The 20,859-nt window shown below is 39.7% G+C and overlaps 1 protein-coding gene across 12 annotated transcripts in view; it reads right to left on the reverse strand.

Moving 5' to 3' along the window:
- Positions 1–20,859, reverse strand: part of RBM33 (RNA binding motif protein 33) — a 137,378-nt gene that overhangs the window by 106,469 nt on the left and 10,050 nt on the right. For 7 of the 12 annotated variants that reach the window (XM_035254282.3, XM_035254279.3, XM_035254278.3 and 4 more), the window contains exons 2-3: positions 9,484–9,562; positions 1,884–1,932 (exon numbers count right to left, since the gene is read on the reverse strand). In XM_035254282.3, the coding sequence (XP_035110173.1) occupies positions 1,884–1,932; positions 9,484–9,562 (128 nt within the window). The remainder of the gene's footprint in view (positions 1–1,883; positions 1,933–9,483; positions 9,563–20,859) is intronic. The other 5 variants (XM_078343371.1, XM_078343370.1, XM_078343369.1 and 2 more) reach the window with 1 other exon arrangement.

Consider the following 20,859-nt stretch of genomic DNA (forward strand, 5'->3'; position numbering starts at 1 on the left):
AATAAAAGACAGATGGCAAAACGTTAGTCATGACTGTTTACATCTATTTTTTTTCAGGCTTTCTTTGTTTATATATTTTGAACACCTTGATCACTATAAGGTACAATCCATTTATTTTATGTTAGGAAAGAATAGAGAAGAGGAAAGGAGAGAGACACATCTTCTGTCCCAATGTAAACACACTCCCGAAATGTCCACAGCAGATGCAGCCCCTCCACTGAGACAGCAGAATGCACTGTCACTCAGCATGCTCCAGTTCCCGCCCAACGTGAGCAATTTAGGACCATCAACTCAGCTAAAAAAGTAAGGTGACTTCCTCCAGAACAGTCAGCATTACTACCCAAACCAAATAGTATTTCTCCATCTTTATCGATAATAGTACTGACCAAAGCTTTTATGAGAGGAGGTCATGTGTATATCAAAAGGGAATTATTACAGCTTTCTGGAAAGACACGCAGGGCAAAGAGTGACATGAGGCTTGCCTACAGATAGAAATCCAACTTCACATCAAAGTATTTTACTTACATTTAAACCTTTTAACATCTAATTGTTATTCTTCATTAAAGTGTCTTAAATAAAAAAGTATCCACTTTAGGTACATAAGTACAAGTGAGAGCACCTCAAAGAGTGTGCGAAGTCATTCCCCGATACAGGATAAAAACAGTGGCCTTTTTTCCCCAATGACCAGGACCAAGAAGGATTGAGCAACCCGCTCACACTCCAGGTATCACACTACAACATGGACCAGCTACGACACTCTCTCACTAGGCTTTCATGTTCGATTTATATGGATGTATCTGCTACTTACTCCTATTACATCAGGTGGATTTACAACTAACCACACTAATTCTTAGTGTTAGAAAGGAGGGAAAGCGGGGGTAGGCCAAAGCCTGGCCACCTGCAGACTGATGGTGCAGCAGCAACAGAAAGCAGAATGCAAAAGAATTCTAAACTACATACGCATTAAAATGCTAATCATGCAATACCGAGTTACAAGAAAATGGCAAAGCTGGTACTTCTAGGAGACCTTATCTACATTACAAATGAGATTAAAAGGGAAATCTAATAGGATGTGATAAATCAGTCAAAAGACGTGAACTCAGCACACTATTTGAAATATAGGTGTATACTACTATTATTAATTTCAACCTGAAACTATAATACCTTGAGTGTAACTATTGGTAACAAACCATCACAATTTTATGACTTTTGAAAACTAAGCCTAAATAACTATCTTGATAATGAGAACAGAAAGTGTTTTTAAACTGTTAATTTTTTTAAAAGTAGCATTTCACTTTCTTGCTTTACAGTCCTACTTCTATGTATGTTTTATAATGTTGGAAATATACTGGCAGAGTATGTGCGTGTGCGTGTGTGCACGTGTGTGTGTATGTATATATACACAATATTTACAAAATTTTTTACTTCACCAAAAAGATTTAGAAAAACTACATTAGGTTTTTAGACTTTTAATCTTATTTATTTTAGTGTTTATCATATTTGAGTATGTTTACCTTTAAGCTTATTTCTAAATGCCCCCAAACAGTGAAATCCAGAACAAGTATTCAAAATATTAACCTCCAAATGTGACCTTCTGTTAGGGCAAGGAACAGTTTTATGTTAATGCTGTCACAATCTAGTACCTGCTACAGTGCCTTGGACAAAGTAGAAACTAATCTTCAAGGATTTATTTCTTGAGTTATAATTACCAGAGAACTTACTAATAAACAGTCAATTCTTTGTACACTTAGAAAATAACTCGGTTTACAAAATGTTAATCTGTACCCAACTTTCCAGTAATGAAACCCATGTATAAGTGATGTATTGCTATATTTTAAGTACAATTATGTGACTATTTCATTTCAGAAAGACATGTTTCTTACCTTTTTGCCAGACAGCAAATCCTCTCCAAGTAAATCATCTTCAAGTTCACTTGGGAGAAAGAAAAAAAAAAAGACGTGTCAATGATTATTCCCATAAGACTCGCAAGTTTGTAAGTCACTTGGAAATTTACCAAGAACTCTACAGCTCGGGTACTTTTTTTTTTTTTTGAGACAAGGTCTTACCCTGTCACCCAGGCTGGAGTGCAATGGCACCATCTCGGCTCCTTGCAACCTCTGCCTCCCAGGTTCAGGCAATTCTCCTGCCTTAGCCTCCCAAGGAGCTGAGTTTACAGGCGCCCTTCACCATGCCCAGCTAATTTTTTATATCTTTAGTAGAGATAGGGTTTCAGCATGGTCTCAAACTCCTGTCCTCATGATCCTGGCCCACCTTGGCCTCCCAAAGTACTGGGATTACAGGCGTGAGGCACTGCGCCCACTCAGCTTGGGTACTTTTATTTAAGTTTGCTATACTTTCCTTTTTATTAATAATAAAAATGTACTTTTAAATGCATAGAGAACATTTAATTATGAGGAGGCTTTGCTATAGGTGGTGCCTCACTATTTTTCTAATCTGAGTTTTGCACCTTAATATGGGATCTTAATCTCTTTGAACCTGTTGAATAATAAGTAAAGGAAGAAGCTGCAATATAGTAAGCCACATCTAAGCTTTCTCCTATCTTTAAAACCTTTAATGAAGAAGGAAAAGATGCTCAATATAATTAATTAGGAAGATAAAAACCAAAACCACAAGAGGCCACTTGACACTCATCAAACTGACAGAAACTGAAAAATGAATTTTAAAAATGACGGGAACATAAAATCAAATCACAGTAACTCAGGGCATTATCTTTGTATAGCATGGATGTCATATAAGTGATTTGCAATTTTTTCCAGCATAGTTCTGTCTTAAATGATTAAAAGCAGGCTTTCTCCCTATTTTTACAATTAAAACAGAAACCCTTAGCAAATCAAAAAGCTGAAGACATTTTCCACTAGATTTATTAGAAACAAGATTTGTTTAGTTGATAAAAATGACTACCACTGGATTATTTTTAATTCCGGGGAAATCAATCTCTTGGGAGAAAATTATCATTAAAAGCCAACATACAGACACATACAAGAAAGAAATACAATTAGATGGACTACAATTCTAGGTGCAAATACTCATGGAGATTTAACTGCATCAATATTCTTATTAGAATTGCTACTTTTTAAATGGAGGCTCTGGTTACAAAATTCTATAGGTTTTGAGAAAGCTGCAAAAGCACTATTTTACCAAAAACTCATGTTTATGTTTAGCATGCTATTTTGCAGGATACTAGAATCTCCAGGGGTGCACAAATGGAGTGATAATGAAATGCGTGTTTCTGTATAATACCTTTTAGAACTAACAACCTGAAAAGAATTTAATTCATGCACTACAGACTTTATTATTTTAAGTTATTCTGCAATGAGTCCTATTATCCTCATTTTACAGATAAAGAAACTAAGGACAAGACATTAAATAACCTGCCTAAGGTCACACAGCAGTGACAGATGCAAGACAAGAACTTAACAGCCCTTGAAAAGCAATCTTTCACAGACTCCTATAAGATAGTTACAAGAGAATAACATACAGCTTCTTTCAACATTTTGAAACCACTATCATCCATTAAATACAATTTCTGTATCTTCAGTGCTCCAACGACCCTCCAGAGGCAGGGAGTCAACCCCATTTGAGAATCTGATTCCATATAACCAAACACACACACACCTCTTTGACAGGCACTCCTCTACACCATCACCTTAAGGAACTAAAAATGGAATGTGATACCAGTTTCCCAGGGCGCACTAACTGACAAAGTCATAACAACAGGTGTTAGTAATCACACAAGCAAAAATCTAGAAAGTATCTGTGTCTTTTGCTGACAAGTACATGGAAACAAATCAACCTTTAATAACTACTTATTTCTAAACAGAAAGATTTTTAAAAAGGTAAGTAAGCATATCAACTATAAAATGAGTAGAGAAAATGAAGACTGGTACTTGTTTCATGACTAATAAGAAACAGGATGGGGGACAGTCCATAGAGAACCATAGCAAGCATCAACAGCAGCCCCAGCGATCCACAACCTCCACTCAGCACACTTCTGTGCCAGGCACCACTTGACATGCCCCACATATATGAGCTTTTAATTGACATCAGAAGCCTCTCAGGTAGATACTTACCCGTTCCCATTTTTAAAATGTGAAAACAGAGACATTAAGATGATAATTTGGCCAAGGACTCCCAGCTAGGAAGTGGTGACACCAATGAGGGTCCAAGTCCTACCTACTATGCACACACCCACAGAAACTACGTGGACCTTTCTTGTCATCGTAAAGCTGGACCCTCACAAAGGATGTACACATAGCAATACATTTATTACATACACAAAACTACATCAACTCTTGCCAAAAACAACAATGAACTAATGGAAATGACTGGTCTACATCAGGCAATTTCAAAGGGGTAAGCAGTCACTCTGGCTGACAGCAGCAGTAAGCGTTCTAGAAAATAAAACAAACAGTAGGCTGATGAAGAGGTTCCCTGTGTTCAATTTCAGAGATTGAAAATTCCTGAAAGATTCCACTAGTAGTCACAACTTGAGGACACACAACTTAGATTCCTAAAGATTCCACTAGTAATCAGAACTTGAGGACAAACAACCTTTCCAGCAGGCATTTCTCATTCTCATTAAAGCTTATAGACAACGAGGTCTTTGAAAGCATGCCTATTTTTACCTAGAAACAAAGTTATCCTAAAAGACGTTTTTCAAGAAACAAGTATTTGTTGTCAGCCACTTGTCTGCAGGCTTTCAAAACCAGAAGTGAACGCGACCACTGTACATGGGGCCGCAGTCTCTGGGTCCTCCCCGCTCCAGTCCACTCTCCGTCTTACCTGCCTGCTCTGTGCCTGGATTGTGTCCTCTAGGAGCAGCTGGCGCAGGCTGTCCTAAACTCTCACCTGAAGGGATAGAGACTACAGTATCACTCCCACAACAGCCCTCACTGGGCCCTAGGACACCACTTCAGACAAGGCCTGGGCAGGAACTGGTACTCCTTGGAGGAGAATGAACTCATTAATTCTTTAACCCTGCCCTGTAAATAGACCCTTCATTAAATTTCTTCAGTTAAAACTTTTTTGGCAGGGTGTGCTGGCTCACACCTGTAATCTCAGCACTTTGGGAGGCTGAGGCAGTTGGATTACCTGAGGCCAGGAGTTCAAAACCAGCCTGGCCAACACCGCGAAACTCTGTCTACTAAAAATATAAAAGTTAGCCAGGTGCAGTTGCACATGCCTGTAATCCAGGCTACTCAGGAAAGTGAAGCATGAGAATCACTTGGACGTGGGAGATAGAGACAGTAAGCTGAGATCGCACCACTGCACTCCAGAGCAGACTCTTAAAAAACAGTAACAACTTTCTGAGTGTGCTCTCTTTTCTCTTTCTTGCAGGAAGACATGAGACATTCATATCTTTAAAAAAAGAAAACAAAACCGGTATTGGTCAAGCAATGACATCCTATTCTTCCAAACACCACCAGTACAGCATGGCAGAAGGACTTACCATAGTAATTCCTGACCCACTCTTCTCAACTTCCAAGTGTTTCTCTCTGTGTCATGCAGCACACAGAGAAGCTGTCTTACACTTAAAACGTCAAAATAGAAATATGTGGCAAAATCTTCACATATGCAAACGTCACCGAAGACAGTATAAAAAGGAAGAGCTCGCTCACAAAAAACACTGAGACAACTGCAATTCATAACAAAAAAACAATAAACACCAGAGCCCTGTCTTACACCACAACCAAAACAAGTTGCATCAGAGCAGAAAGCAAGACAGCTGCCAAAGACGTCTGAAGCCACGTCAAATGGACACAGGAGCCAACCTGAAGAAATCCCAGGTGAACAAGCATCAGGCACTATAACCACCAATAAGATACTCAATTACAATGGATTCAACACAACCAACATTTAAACCTAGGTTTCAAAACAATTCAAAAACAAAACTCACCCCTGCAAGATGCTAGGGCTGACGTCCTAGCTTGAAACAGTAAACAACAGGAAAGGCTCAATCACTTACCCTGTCTTTTCCATATAATCTCTACCTCAGAAGAAGCAACTAGTTTACAGGCCACAGAAAAAGCAGACTTATCACCTCCTGAAGTTCACCAGCCCCCAAGTAGCTTCTGATGAGGAACACAGCCAACTTACAACACTGCCACACCCCAGCCCCTCCCCCAAGTTCACACCTGAATCCCATCCACTTCTAGATCTGTTAATTCACATAAAATATCAACGGTTAAGGGGCATGCTAAAAACACCTCAAGGAGTGCAATCAGCAGAAGGAAAAATTCTAGAAGACACACTACCTTGTTTCTTCAACAAAAATTGCATGGATCTAAAATAAGACGGAGGAGAGCCTGCATACGAAACAACACTTGAAAGACATACCCATCAATTACAATGTGGCCCCAATTCAAACTATAAAAAAATACACAGACACATATCCACACTGTGTAAGTGTACAGTATACGCATACATATATTTAAAATGTGTGTATACACATATACATATACATATATGCATCTACATAAGTATACACAGATATACAAAAATATAAGAGACAATCAGGGAAATGTAAACACTAAGATTTTTACATAATAGGGATCATAACATAATAATTTACATACAGTAACTATTGTGGCTGTATTTGTAAATTCTTGTAAAGCCATTTTAGAAAAATACATTCTGAAATTTTTTCAGATGAAATTGTGAAACTGTGATTTGAGGGAGTTGCAGAGAGTATGGATGAGAGACTGGCTATATGCTGGTAACTGGTGAACTGGAGGATGGCACACTGGGTTCATTGTACGAGAGTATTTTCACATATGCTTGAACTTGTTAGTAAGTTAAAAACTAATCAATTTAATCAATTTCAGGCAGCTTATGTATCTAACTATTAAAAAAATTACAACTTTCATAGACACATGCAGGAGACACCCAGAATACAAGGTAGGGAAGAATTTCTTAAGGACAAAAAGGACAAACCAATTTCCTGTGCTTCAGGAAGTGGGCACTCAGGAGGCCGCAATCATCTACCCTGACCACAAGGCACAGCCTGCAGCTAGTCACAATGGAACATCAGCAAACCAAAATAAATGGCCTGTACTCTTCAAAAATGTCAACGTCATAAAAGACAGGCTACAGAATTATTCCACATTAATAATGAAAGAAAAATGCAATGTATGATCCAAATCTCGAACCAGAACAAAGTTATTTTGAGGGGTATAAAGGACATTATTGGGACAACTGGAAACCATCTGAATAAACACTGTAGAATAAAAAACAGAACTGGGCAGAGCACACTAGATAACACCCGTAATCCCAGCACTCTGGGAGGCCAAGGCAGGAGCATCACTGAAAAAAATCTGAATAACCACTGTAGAATAAAAAATAGAACAGGTCAGGGCATGCTAGCTCATTCTTGTAATCCCAGCACTCTGGGAGCCAAGGCAGGAGCATGCTTGAGTCCAGGAGTTCCTGCTTGCTATGATCACACCATTATACTCCACCTGGGTAACAGAGAAACACCCTGTCTCCAAAACAACAACAACAAATCTCACATACATAGAATTAGATGTCTGTCAAACTTCCTGACTTTAAAAACTATACACTATTTATACAAGTGAAAGTTTCTGTTTTGAAGGAAATACATGCTGAACTATACTGAAGCATTCAGAAGTGGCATGACGCCTGCAACCTACTGTCGCATGGTACAGGAAAGAAAATTTTACATATACAGTATATCCATGTATGTAAAGAATTAGAATGACAACATGAATTGACAAAAAGCAGCTCATGAGTGTGAGAGAAGGTCAAGTGGGAGTTTCTGTATTATTCTTGCAACTTTCTTGGAAGTCTGAAAAGGGTTTCCAAATACATTTTTTCATGTTTTAATTAAAAGAAAGAATTAAAAACCATACAGAAAAAAGATCATACAGTTGACTGTATTCTATTCAAAAACCTAAAGCCTATTTTTTAAGGAAACATATGCCACAGACTGGGAGGAGACATTTACGAACAATAAAAATAAATTTCCCTAAAATAAATAAGCAAAAGACAACCCAAAAGAAAAACAAAGAGATATGAACAGACCATTCAAAGAGGAACTCCAAAGGATGAGTAAGCTACTAAAAGACCGATTCAATACTTGATTCTACTCACCACTGCAGTCTTTTAGACAAAACTAGCTTTAGTACTTCCTAGTAAGACCATCTATTTTCTAGGAAAGACTTCGTTTTTCAGCATTATTTGTTAGAACACACGCTGGCTGACTTTGTGCATCAGCTCGACGGGGATAAGAGGTGCCCAGCTACCAGACGAAACATTCTGTGAAAGTCCATGAGGGTGCTTCCAGAGCTGATTAGCAAGGATTCCAAAGACCGGGTCAAGAAATCCATCCTCACCCATGTGGGCAGACATTACCCAAAAAGTTGGAGTTGGGCAAATTCACCCTCTTCTTGAGCTGAGCTGTCTTCTGCCCTCAGACATGGGTGCTCCTGGTTCTCAGGCCTTAGGCTCAGACAGGGACTTCCATCACTGGCTCCCCTGGTTCTCAGGTCAATGGGCTGAGACTGGAACTATACCACTCTGCAGACCGTGTAACTTCTCAGTCTCCATAATCACATGAGCCAGTCTTTCCTAATGAATCTTTCTATATAGATTCTCTTGGTTCTGCTCCTCTGGAAAATCCTAAGACACTGCATGAGTCACTGAAGAGCAATCAGCTTTATGTGGACTGTAAGAGCCTCATAGTTTTCAAGGTAGATTATTCTTTAAAACTTGTACATGTGACACTGCTGTTTTCAAATTGACTGCAGCTTCAAAGTAATTGTTACACTTTCTCAATACAGTATTTAAGATGTTAAGAAAGTTGTAAAGAATCATCATTTCTCAGCCCCATCACCCAGATTAAGCCCACTGTGTATTTCTCCCAGAACACATCTGTAATCTCTATTAAAACTCCTTGCGAGAGGTAACCACTACATCCAACAGCCATCTATCTATATTACTATCATAATTGATTTTTACACTGTTTGCCTGTATTCCTAAACAGTTCATTTTCATCTATTCCTAAACAGGTATTTTCATCTTCACTAGTAACCAGGAAAATGCAAATCAAAATAGTGAAATACCATCCTACACATATTAGAATGAAAAAATGTTAAAGTGTAGCTAGACATTCAGTACACAGTAGAGCTGAAGAGAACTCTGGCACAAGCTACTCCAGCAATGGTTCTGGGTGTCCACAAAGTCAGTACCATTAACGTACAAAAGCGAAAAGCAGACCTACGTTCTGTTCTGTTGGCAGCCCTGCATACAACACGGGCCTGGAATAGGAGCCCACTGCAGCCTTCTGCATGGAGAAGCTTCACTTTAGCCCAGGAGGGATGGCCCCACTCAAGAGAGAGCTTCAGGTAGTCAAGGTGCTGTGTTCAGTAAGGATCTCTCTGGAGCCAAGCATCAGAATCAGAGAAATGGGCACAGGCACTCAGGTGAAGCATACGGTATACGTACCTGTCCCAGTCCTCATCAGCAGCTCTTCTTCTCCAGGACCGTTCCGCACCAGGCTTATCAAACTGATCAAAGTCCTCATCTACGAGAAGAGTCCATTGAAATCAGTTTTACTGAGTTAAAACAGACACAATGCAAATAATCTGAACACTAAAACAATTTTTTTAAGATTTCCTGACTTGACATTTTAAATTACAAAAGTTTCACATATAACTATCATAAACACTTAGCCATTTTTAATAATGAAACACCTTTTAAAAAACAAAGTTATCCAAGAAAACCAACTTACTGAACATTATTAGGCATGAAAAATGACTAATGGAACAGTTTTTTTTTTTTTTTTGAAACTGAGGCTCAGAGAGATTAAATGAATCCTCCCAAAACACAGGGTTAGTATTTGGCAGAGTGGGGGGGGGGGGGGGGGGAGACAAGAAATAGTTTAAAAAAAAAAATCATAACTGTGAGTAAAACTGTGCGTTTTCTTTATAAAATGGGTTTTGAGTGTTTTTTTTACTGCATGAAAGAAAAAAAATGTGATATGCTAAAAGTTAGAGACTTTTATAACACTTTTTCTAATTGTCACACTTTTCCAAATCATGGAAAGCTAAGATTCTATTTAAGCAAAATACAGATAATGCAGAGAAGTGCCGAGCAAAAAAAATATAAGCACACACCTAATTCCAGGCCTTCTAGTAGTCACATTTTTAAAAGGTCAAGAGAAACAGATGAAATATCTTACACAGTATATCCCAAATATTATCATAGTTATCATATTATCATATCATAGTATATATGGCCAGGTGCAGTGGCTCACACCTGTAATCCCACCATTTTGGGAGGCAGAGGCAGGTGGGTGATTTGAGGTCAGGAGTTTGAGACCAGCCTGGCCAACACAGCAAAACCTCTTCTCTACTGAAAAATACAAAAATAAATTCGCCACCAGGCATGGAGGTGTGTGTCCATAGTCCTAGCTACTTGGGAGGCTGAGGCACAAGAATCGCTTGAACCCAGGAGGTGAAAGTTGCACTGAGCCAAGATCTCACGGATCCACTGCCTGGGGAAAGACTCTGTCTCAAAAAAAAAATGTGTGTGTGTGTGTGTGTGTGTGTGTGTGTATGTAAAATCATAGTGTATAATCAGTACAGAAAATATTAACAGCATGTTTTACATTTTTTCCATGCTAAGTGCTTATTTTGCACACACAGCACATCTCGCATCTCAATGTGGACAAGCCACATTCCAAGTGCTTGGTGCCATCTGTGGTGAGTGGCTACTGAGATGGACAGTGCAGAAAGAGCACTTACGAGCACAGCCCTTCAGAGGCCTGTCTCTCCTCCGTAAAACGAAGTCATTATCTACTTCACAAATTTGCTGGGACATTACACTGACAACGTATAGTAAAATACAAGAACTGACAAATGGGTGGCACCTGACAAAGTCATCATTATTCCTAGTAAAGAACTGAAATTAAAGGTTTTCATTGCAGATATATATACAAGCAAAGAGGTCTGAGAGACAGCACCACATAGCTCTCTCTCCCCAGAAAGAATCTACCTAGGGGCAGGTGGTTGGGGTAGGGAGGGCCAGATAGTATAAATACCTGTAAAGCCTCAGGAATTTTGCCAGCCTCCTGGAGCTGGAAATTAATCAATAAAGTTCTACCAAAGTAATATATCTCCTCTTACCAAACACTACTGATATAGTTTGAATATACGTCCTTGCCAAATCTCATGTTGAATTGTAATCCCCAATGTTGGAGGTGGGGCCTGATGGGAGGCGTTTGGGTCCCGGGGGAGATCCCACATTGTTTGGCGCTGAACTCACCATAGCCAGGCACCTCTCTGGAGAGCTGGTTGTTGTAAAGTGTGGAACCCCTACCCACCTCCACTCACTCTCTTGCTCCTTCTTTTGCCATGTGAGATTAAGTGCCTGCTCTGGCTTGGTGTTCCACCATGAGTAAAAGCTCCCTGAGGCCTCCCCAGAAACTGAGTGGACACTGACACCACGCTTGTACAGCCTACAGAACCATGAACCAATTAAACCTCTTCTTTATAAATTACCCAGTCTCCAGTATTTCTTTACAGCCAGGTGTGAACAGCCTAATACAACTACCAAACAGAATACGTACTTAAAAAAAAAAAGATCCAAGACTGAAAGACATTAAAGAATTAGTAGCCACGAGAAATTCCACTTCCAATATGACAGAATGAGGAGCTCCACTGGTCCTCTCCCTGTAAGCCTCGTGAAAACTGTTTTATAAAATAACCACTTAAAGTCTCTAAAAATAATTCTAAGGACATACAACAAATGAAAACATACTTATTCCAGAAATCTACCAAAATTTGGCAAGAATGGGTTTTGAACCAAGACGCATCCCCTCCTCATCCTCAAAACTCAGTAACACTAAGACTCCACTCAAGAGCAGTGCAGTCAAGAACACAGGATGCCTTCCACACCCAACTTCCAGGGGGAGGAAAAGGACCTCTGCATTTCTCATCCCACCCCCATCTACCTGCTGTTGAGGCTGAGTTCTCGGTGAGTGTGAGTGAGACGTGGGGGCTTTCTTCCACTCAGGTCCTATTCATGAGACAGACACTGCTGGGCCCAGAGAACCCCTGCCCTGCATCAAGGTATGGGGATCCCACACCAAGAAAGTCAAGTTGAAGACACTTGAGGCTGCTGCTTTCTCCCAGTTCCCAGGCACTCAGCTTCTAAAGCAAGGGTTACAATACACCACTGTCCACACCCATAGCACAAGTGCTGTGACTCAGACAGGTGACAGGTGAGGGAGCAGACATTTAGAACAAAGTACTCCAAAACTCTCCAAAGAAACTGACTTCAAGCCAAAGAATGCTCCCAAAAACAGTGAGGGAGGGTTCTGATGAGGGTTCTAATTGGGAAGACAGTGGTAAAAGCATCTGGAGATACAGTCAGAATGTAGATGAGCTGCTGTGTTGGAGAGAAATGGAGACACAGGCAGGTGGGGAGGGCCTCCACTTGGGTCAGAACAAATCTCAAACACTAACCATGAACACTATTCATTCAAAGGAGCCTGAATGTGTTTGGCTCAATCTATAAAGCAATTTATGCCCCTGGGCATTATGGAAGACAGTCAAAGCCATGACAATCACCCCAAGGTAACTGGGTATGCCGAAGGCAGTGGTCACCATGAAGCAGCTTCAGAAGCTTCAGGGGAGGGGTGAACACTTCATTAAAATAACCCAATCAGGCAACAAGGAGTAAAGAAGCAAATAACAGTAATAAGCCCAGGGTTGTGAGAGTAGGAAGACCAGCACCCAGAGTTGACACAACGTATTATCTAAAATGTCCAGATTTCAACAAAAAAATTACAAGAGGTCGAAGAAACAAGAAACTATAACCTATAATCCAACAACAACAAAAAGCTGGCAACTAAAACTGCATGTGAGAGGACCAGGCAACAGATTTAATAGAAAAGGATCTTTAAGTAGCCATTATAAATACATTCTAAGAATCAAATGAAACCATGATCAAAAAAACAAAAAAAAAAAAATATGACGACAGTGTCAGGTCAAATAAAGAACATAGAGGCCAGGCGCAGTGGTCACACCTGTAATCTCAGCACTTTGGGGGGCCAAGGCAGGTGGATTATTTGAGGTCAGGAGTTCAAGACCAGCCTGACCAACATGATAAAACCCTGTCTCTACTAAAAATATAAAAATTAGTTAGATGTGATGGCATACGCCAGTAATTCCAGCTATTCAGGAGGCTGAGGCAAGAGAATCACTTGAGCCCAGGAGGCAGAGGTTGCAGTGAGCTGAGATCACACCACTGCACTCCAGCCTGGGCCACAGAGCGAGACTCCATCAAAAAAAAAAAAAATACACACACACACACACACGAAACGACAAATTATTTTTAAAAACCAAATAGAAATTCTAAAATGGAAAAATAATTGAAATGAATTCATTAGACGGGCTCGATAGATGTGAACTGGAAGAAGAATTAGTAAACTTGAAAACAGATCAACAGAGAGGACATAATCCAAAGAACAGAAGAAAATAAAAACTGAACATAGCCTCAAAGAAATTTGGGGCCATCAGGAGACACAACAATACACATGTAATGGGAGCACCAGAAGTAGAGGATGCACAGGAGTAGGAAAAAAAAATACTCAAAGAAGTAATGGCCGAAAACTTCCAAAATGTACTGGAAACTATTTATGATACATCCAGAGAACTCAACAAACTCAAATGAGAATAAACTCAGTGATCCACAAAACACACAACATAGTCAAAATGTTCCAAAACCAGACACAGGAAAAACCTTGAAAGCACCAAGACCAAAATGACTCATTACCTACAATGGAACTGCAATAGTTAATTCTCATCAAAACAGAAGCAGCCAGAGGCAATAAGATGACCTATTCAAAATGCTCAGAGAGAGAGTCCTAAATTCACCAACATGATCTTTCAAAAATTAAGGTGAAATAAAGACATCCATAGATAAACAAAACTGGAAGAAATTTGTTGCTAGCAGAATTGCTGTAACTGGTTGAACTATGTGCCCCCCAAAACATGCTTAAGTCTTACCCTTCCTTGTGCCACCTGTGAATGTGATTTTATTAAGAAACGAGGCCGAGCATAGTGACTCATGCCTGTACTCCCAACACTTTGGGAAGCTAAGGTAGAGTCACTTGAGGCCAAGAGTTCAAAACCAGCCTGGGCAATATATCCGGATCCTCTATCTCTACAAAAAACTATAAAAATTAGCTGGGTGTGGTGGTGCACACCTGTAGTCTCAGCCATCCAGGAGGTTGCGGTGGGAGGATTGCGAGCCCAGGAAGCGGAGGCTGCAGTCAGCTATGACCGAGTCACTGCAGTCTAGCCTGGGCAACAGAGCAAGACCCTGCTCTGTCTCTAAAACTTAAAAAGATATTTACAGATGTAATCGAGTTAAGATGAGATCACACTGGATATTAAACAGGGCACTAAACTCAATGATGACTGGGGTCTACATAAGGAGGGAGATTTCAGGACAAACAGACACACACAGAGGAGCAAGGTCATGTGAAGCCAAAGACTTGAGTTATGTTGCCATAAGCCAAGGAATGCCAGAAGCCATCAAAAGCTGGAAGAAGCAAAGGATTCTCCCCTAGAGGCTTCACAGGAGTGTGGCTCTGCTGGCACCTTAAAAGGGACTTCTGGTCTCCTGACCTGTGAAAAAATTTCTGTTGTTTTAACATATCCAGTTTGTGGTATACTTGTCTATATATTTGTATATGAATTTGGTAATTTTCAGCCATTATTTCCTCTATTTTTTTTTCTGTCCATTTCCTGCTCTCTTCTCTCTTGGGTCTCCTACATGTATATAAGTACACTTGGTGGTGTCCTTTAGGCTCTTCTCTCTTGGGTCTCCTACATGTATATAAGTACACTTGGTGGTGTCCCATAGGTCCTTTAGGCTCTTCTCTCTTGGGTCTCCTACATGTATATAAGTATACTTGGTGGTGTCCCATTAAGTCCTTTAGGCTCTTCTCTCTTGGGTCTCCTACATGTATATAAGTACACTTGGTGGTGTCTCATAGGTCCTTAGGCTCTTCTCTCTTGGGTCTCCTACATGTATATAAGTACACTTGGTGGTGTCCCATAGGTCCTTTAGGCTCTGTTCATTTTTACACACTGTTTCATCGTTCTGCTCTTCCAACTGGATCATCTCAACTGAACTTCAAATTTGCTGATTCTTCTGCTTGCTCAAATCTGCTACTGATTCCCTCTAAAGAGTTTACTTCAGCTACTGTACTTTTCAGTTCCAGTTGTTTCCTTCTAATAATTTCTCCTTATTAATACTCTCCACATCTTCATGTGGCATTCTCCAGACTTCCCTTAGTTTTTTGGTTCATAGTTTCCTAAAGCACTTTAAGCATACTTAAGAAGGTTAAAGCATCTGTCAAGTAAATCTAATGTCTAGGCATCCTTGCGGGCGGTTTTTTTTTCCCTGTGAATAGGCCATACTTTCAGGCTTCTTTGTATACACTGTAATTTTTTATTTACAACTGGATATTTTGCTGGGCACGGTGGCTCATGCCTGTAATCCCAGCACTTTGGGAGGTTCAGGCAGGCAGATCACCTAAGAAGGTCAGGAGTTCATGACCAGCCTGGCCAACATGGTGAAACTCCGTCTCTACTAAAAACACAAAAAATTAGCCAGGCGTGGTGGTGTGCACCTATAATCCCAGCTACTCATAGATAGGGAGGCTGATGCAGGAGAACTGCTTAAACCCAGAAGGCAGAGGTTGCAGTGCACCAAGATTGTACTGCTGCACTCCAACCTGGGCAACAAGAGCAAAACTTTCTCAAAAAATAAAAAATAAAACTGAATATGTTGTACATTGCAATGCAGTCACTCTAGAAACCAGATTCTCCTTCCCCAGAGCTGCTGCTGTTACTCAATGAAGGTTGCTGCCCATTTGTTTAATGGCTTTTTAAAACCACTAGTTATTATATTCCTCCTTAAGTGTGGTCACTGAGGTCTCTCTGCTGTTATCTCCCTCATCAACTAGTGACCTGGTAGATTTCTTTAAATGCATACATCTAATAAAAAGGAAAAATGAGCAAAGCAGAAGGAGAAATTGCTTCAGCGGAGGAGATGAAAATAACAGATAGAGCCTCTGTACCAGCCCATCAGTGATGAAAACCAATGTTAGGTTCTAAAGTTTCAAAAAAGGTTGCTTCAAACGGTTCTTGCCAGGTCAACAGCTGTTTCACTGGAAGGATCAGCATCTGGCACTTCCCACTTGACTATCTTCTGTCACATCACAGATTGGCAGAGTGGGTTAAAAACAAACAAACATCCAACTATATGCTGTCTATCAGAGACTCACTGTAGACCCAAAGACACTAATAAAGTGAAAGGATGGGAAAAGATATTGCATGCAAATACTAACCAAAAGGCAGCTGGTACAGCTACACTAATATCAGATAAAATCGATTTTTAAAGCCAAAACTGTTTCAAAAAGAAAGAATACTGTATACCGACCAAAGGGTCAATTCATCAAGATACAACAATTATAAATATGCATGCACTGAAACAGACACCAAAACTGATGTAGCAAACACTGACGAAAATGAAGAGAGAAAGAGACTGAGCTACATGAATACTTAGAGAATTCAACACCCTACTCTCAGTAACAAATACGAAATCTAGGTAAAAGATAAGGATACAGAGGACTCAAATACTAGAAATCAACTAGACCTAACAGATAAATACAGGGTACTTGGACCAACAAGGACAAAATACACATTATTTTTAAATGTACAGGGTGCACTGTCCCTGATATATGTTAGGCCATAAAATAGTTCCTAATGAATTTAAAAACATCGGAAGTCATACTTCATGAAAACAAGGAGCATTCCCTATCCATGAAAACATAAGCAAAGTCCCAATATTTTATCAGCTAAACAGATAGCTTGTGGCTTTTTTCTCATTGGAACACAGTGAAGGAATTAGTACTTAATCACAATCATCCATGGAAGACATTGCTAATTAATTAGAGCATCCACCGGGTGCAGTGGCTGGAGCCAGTTGCCCTAGCTACCTGGGAGCCTTAGAAGGAAGATTGCTTGGGGTCAGAAATTTGAAGCTGTGGTGTGCCATGCTCAAATCTGCGCATGGCCACTGCACTCCAGCTTGGACAAAACAGTGAAACCAAAAGAAGAAATCAGAGGAGCTGGGGAAGAGCATCCAATTCTGCTGAAGCCAGAACATCTTTTTGCAAGGCTAGCTAATAACAATCACCTAGAAACCTTGTTAACAAGTATATAATGCTTGGCCTCCTCACTGATTTTTGATTCAGCGGGCTTTTTTTTTTTTTTTCTTTTTTTTGAGACAGAGTTTTGCTCCGTCGCCAGGCGCCAGGCTGGAGTGCAGTGGCACGATCTCAGCTCAACTCCAACTCTCAGCAACCTCCGCCTCCCGAGTTCAAGCAATTCTCCTGCCTCAGCCTCCCGAGTAGCTGGGACTACAGGCGTGCGCCACCATGCCCAGCTAATTTCTGTATTTTTAGTAGAGACGGGGTTTCACCATGTTGGCCAGGATGGTCTCGATCTCTTGATCTCGTGATCCACCCGCCTCGGACTCCCAAAGTGCTGGGATTACAGATGTGAGCCACTGCGCCCAGCTCAGTGGCCTCTTTTTGCTTTTTAAAGCTCCCACTAATTCTGATGGACAGCTAGGGTTAGGAATCCCTGTATTCATCTAACACTGTGCGTCAGCACAGGTACTCCAGAAGGAAATTTAACTGCCAAAGTGCCACATAGCACTTTCTGGAAATTTCAGCGTTAACTCCACAAAAGTTAAAATTAGAGGCCAGGATCATCAAAAATAATAAGTATTTTCCCAAAGGAGAGACACCATAAAATAGCTAAAAAAAAAAAAAAAGTGGCTACTGAGATAATTCCAAAATCAAGAGTACAAGATAAGCAGAGCATATGAACAGACTGAAGGGTCATGAAGCCTGTATCCTTCACTCGACCACATAATATATGCCAGGCACTGTTATAGACAACTCACATACAAGACACACACAAAAACACTCCACCCTGTATAGGTTACATTCTAGAAAGAAAAGACAAACAGTAATCCCAATAAACTAATATATGGTATGTAACTTAAGGCCTTTATTGGAAGAGACTACAGCAAGAGGGTAAAGATGGGAAATGAGGTGAGGGTCAGCTGGTACAAACTGGGCTGACTATAATTTTAAAGAGAATAGTCAGAGTAAAACTTAAGCCAGTATTACATGTTAATGCAACGTATTTTAGTGGGAAAAAGTCTATAAAACAAATATTTTTTTATAATTTTCCAAAACTCTCTAGTGCCTAATTTTGTAGAAAATAGCTGAATTCTTCTATCTGCTTTTGCATTGAATCTCCTGTGATACATCTTTTTGACTAAAACACATGAAAGAAATCTGACTCCAGATTCACTTGTAGTTGTAAAAAGGAGAAGTACTCCATCTTTTCAAACAATTTTAGGTATTCTTCTTTGATAGTACACTAATACTCAACAGTGTCCGTTTCTTAAAGATTGGCTGCAATCTGAAGCCATGGCAATGAACATTTCACATCATCTTATGTTAAAGTCCGCGTGTCTTGCACAGTTCCTGGATCTTTAACCATAATCTTGTACCACCATGCAATGGTCATTCTGAAAATGCTGGTTCCCTGATTTATGCTGTACTTCAAATGCAAACATGTTTCATTACTCAATATACAAAATCGCACTGGTTAATAACATCAGCAATCTCATCAGGAAAGTCTTCAAGTGCTGGGAAGGTTTCAAGCTCACAATATCAATTGTAAGCATTCCAAAATTCTCATTTTTGTCTGAAAACTTACATTTTATCATTGGCAACAAATAATGTCCAGTTTCACTTGAAGTGACAGGCTTACTTCATTTTCAAGAATTTATCTTCCAAGCACTAAGCTCTGAATAACCACAGTCTGTCACTTGCCCTTTCAAGTAAAAATGTTATTCTACAGAAGAATAAAAAGCTAGCTCAGCTCACAATTAAACTGAACCAGTACCTTTTTTATTTTTTTATTTTTTTTTTAGTTTTTTAAGAGATGGGGTCTTGCAATGTTACCCAGACTGGACTGGAACTCCTGGGTTCAAATGATCCTTCTGCCTCAGCCTCCAAATTAGCTGAGAATACAGACAGGTGCACACTACCGTGTCAGCTGGACAGGTACCTTTCCTGAAGACAACTGTTACACTTCAGTAAGAGATGTCCTTTATGCATATATTTCCTACAGTCACAAATATTTTTTAAGTACACTCTGGGATCAAGATTTAATAAAATTAATAACTGCCACTGCCTTAATTCATGTTAAGGCACCAGAGAATTTACCCACCATTACTTTTGCAACATTAATGCAAATGTCAGCGCAGTAAAAAAAAAAAGCAGATAGCCTTAATACCATGATGAAAACAGCTTCACTTCACAGACACTCTGAAATAGTCCTGGGAACCCCCCAGACGTTGAGAGACGCTTTTCACCATTTAGCGAACAAAGGCAATATGTACAAGGATGTTCATCAAGAAGTGTTTTCGTAACAGGAAAAAAAGTAAAAATAAACCAAATGCCCAAACAAAAAAAGCAGAGAAGAGAGGTCAAATAAAAGTACAGTCATGTAGTTACATATTAGGCAGCAAAAAGAATTTTAAAGTCAAACTATGTTTCCTGAAGTGAAAAAATATCCCCAATAATATAATGGTGGGGGGATTCCCCAACGCCATACAATGTTATGGCCACAGTGTTTGTAAAATATATGTGTACACATGTGCCCAGAAAGATATACGCCAAATCGCTATAAGGATAGTTATCCATACATTTAATCATGGATTTATGGTCTTCTTTCTCCCTTAAACTTTTAAAAATCATTTATTTTATGAGGACAACAGCTTGGCCGTCTACACTAGACTAATACATGATCATTATGAAATATTACTGCAATACCTAAAAGTACAAAGGCATGAAAATCAGCCCAAATTTCTGATAAGAACAACAGTAAAACTAGGAGAACATCACCACAATGTTCTACCTACGCACACGTTTGAACATATAATGTGTGGACAGACAAAATTACTTATACAGGACAATATATGACATTTTTAATGAAGTATTAAATTTCATGTGTAAATTTATCAGCAAAAAAGCAAATAAATTAATGAAATGCCCCTAAAATTCAAGCAAAGATTTCAAAAAAAAAAAAAAACACGATTAGGGCTGGGGAAAATCAAGTCTGGCATGACACGCTAGGTAGTAGCTGAGATGAACGCTGGGAATGACTAGATTTTTGTCAAGCAGATGGGCATTCCAGGGAAGTAACAGCACAGAGGGCAAGAAGTACGGGAAAAGCCTAGGGCACAGCGAGGAGTTCAGGTAGGCTGAAAGCACATTTGAAGAGACAGGCAGTCAGAAAGAGAAGGTGGTCAAGATTTGGGACATTACTAGAAAAGCATCATATGCAACACAACCTCAGTTTATAAGGGTAATCTAGTAGCAAGAAGCAAGGACTAATTAACTGATGAAACATAAACTGGTAAAATAAAATAACTACAAACCAAACATTAAGGAAAAAAACTGGTTAGCATCACAGCGAAGACGGAGGAGAGAGCAAGACAAATGCATGAACTAGAAACTGTCCATTCAGAAATTCCAAGGCACGTTGACTAACTGAATGCAACAAGGAAGAATTCAATGAAACATCAGTATTTTTAATCTGGAATACTAGCAGTAGGTGGATTGATGGACATATGTGCTGGTTGGAGGGTGGGGTAGAAATTAATGAGTTTGGTTTTTCTAATGCTACATTTCTGTTATTAGACTTCACTCAG

The sequence above is a fragment of the Callithrix jacchus genome, chromosome 11 (genome assembly GCF_049354715.1).
Source record: "Callithrix jacchus isolate 240 chromosome 11, calJac240_pri, whole genome shotgun sequence".
Taxonomy (NCBI): domain Eukaryota; kingdom Metazoa; phylum Chordata; class Mammalia; order Primates; family Cebidae; genus Callithrix; species Callithrix jacchus.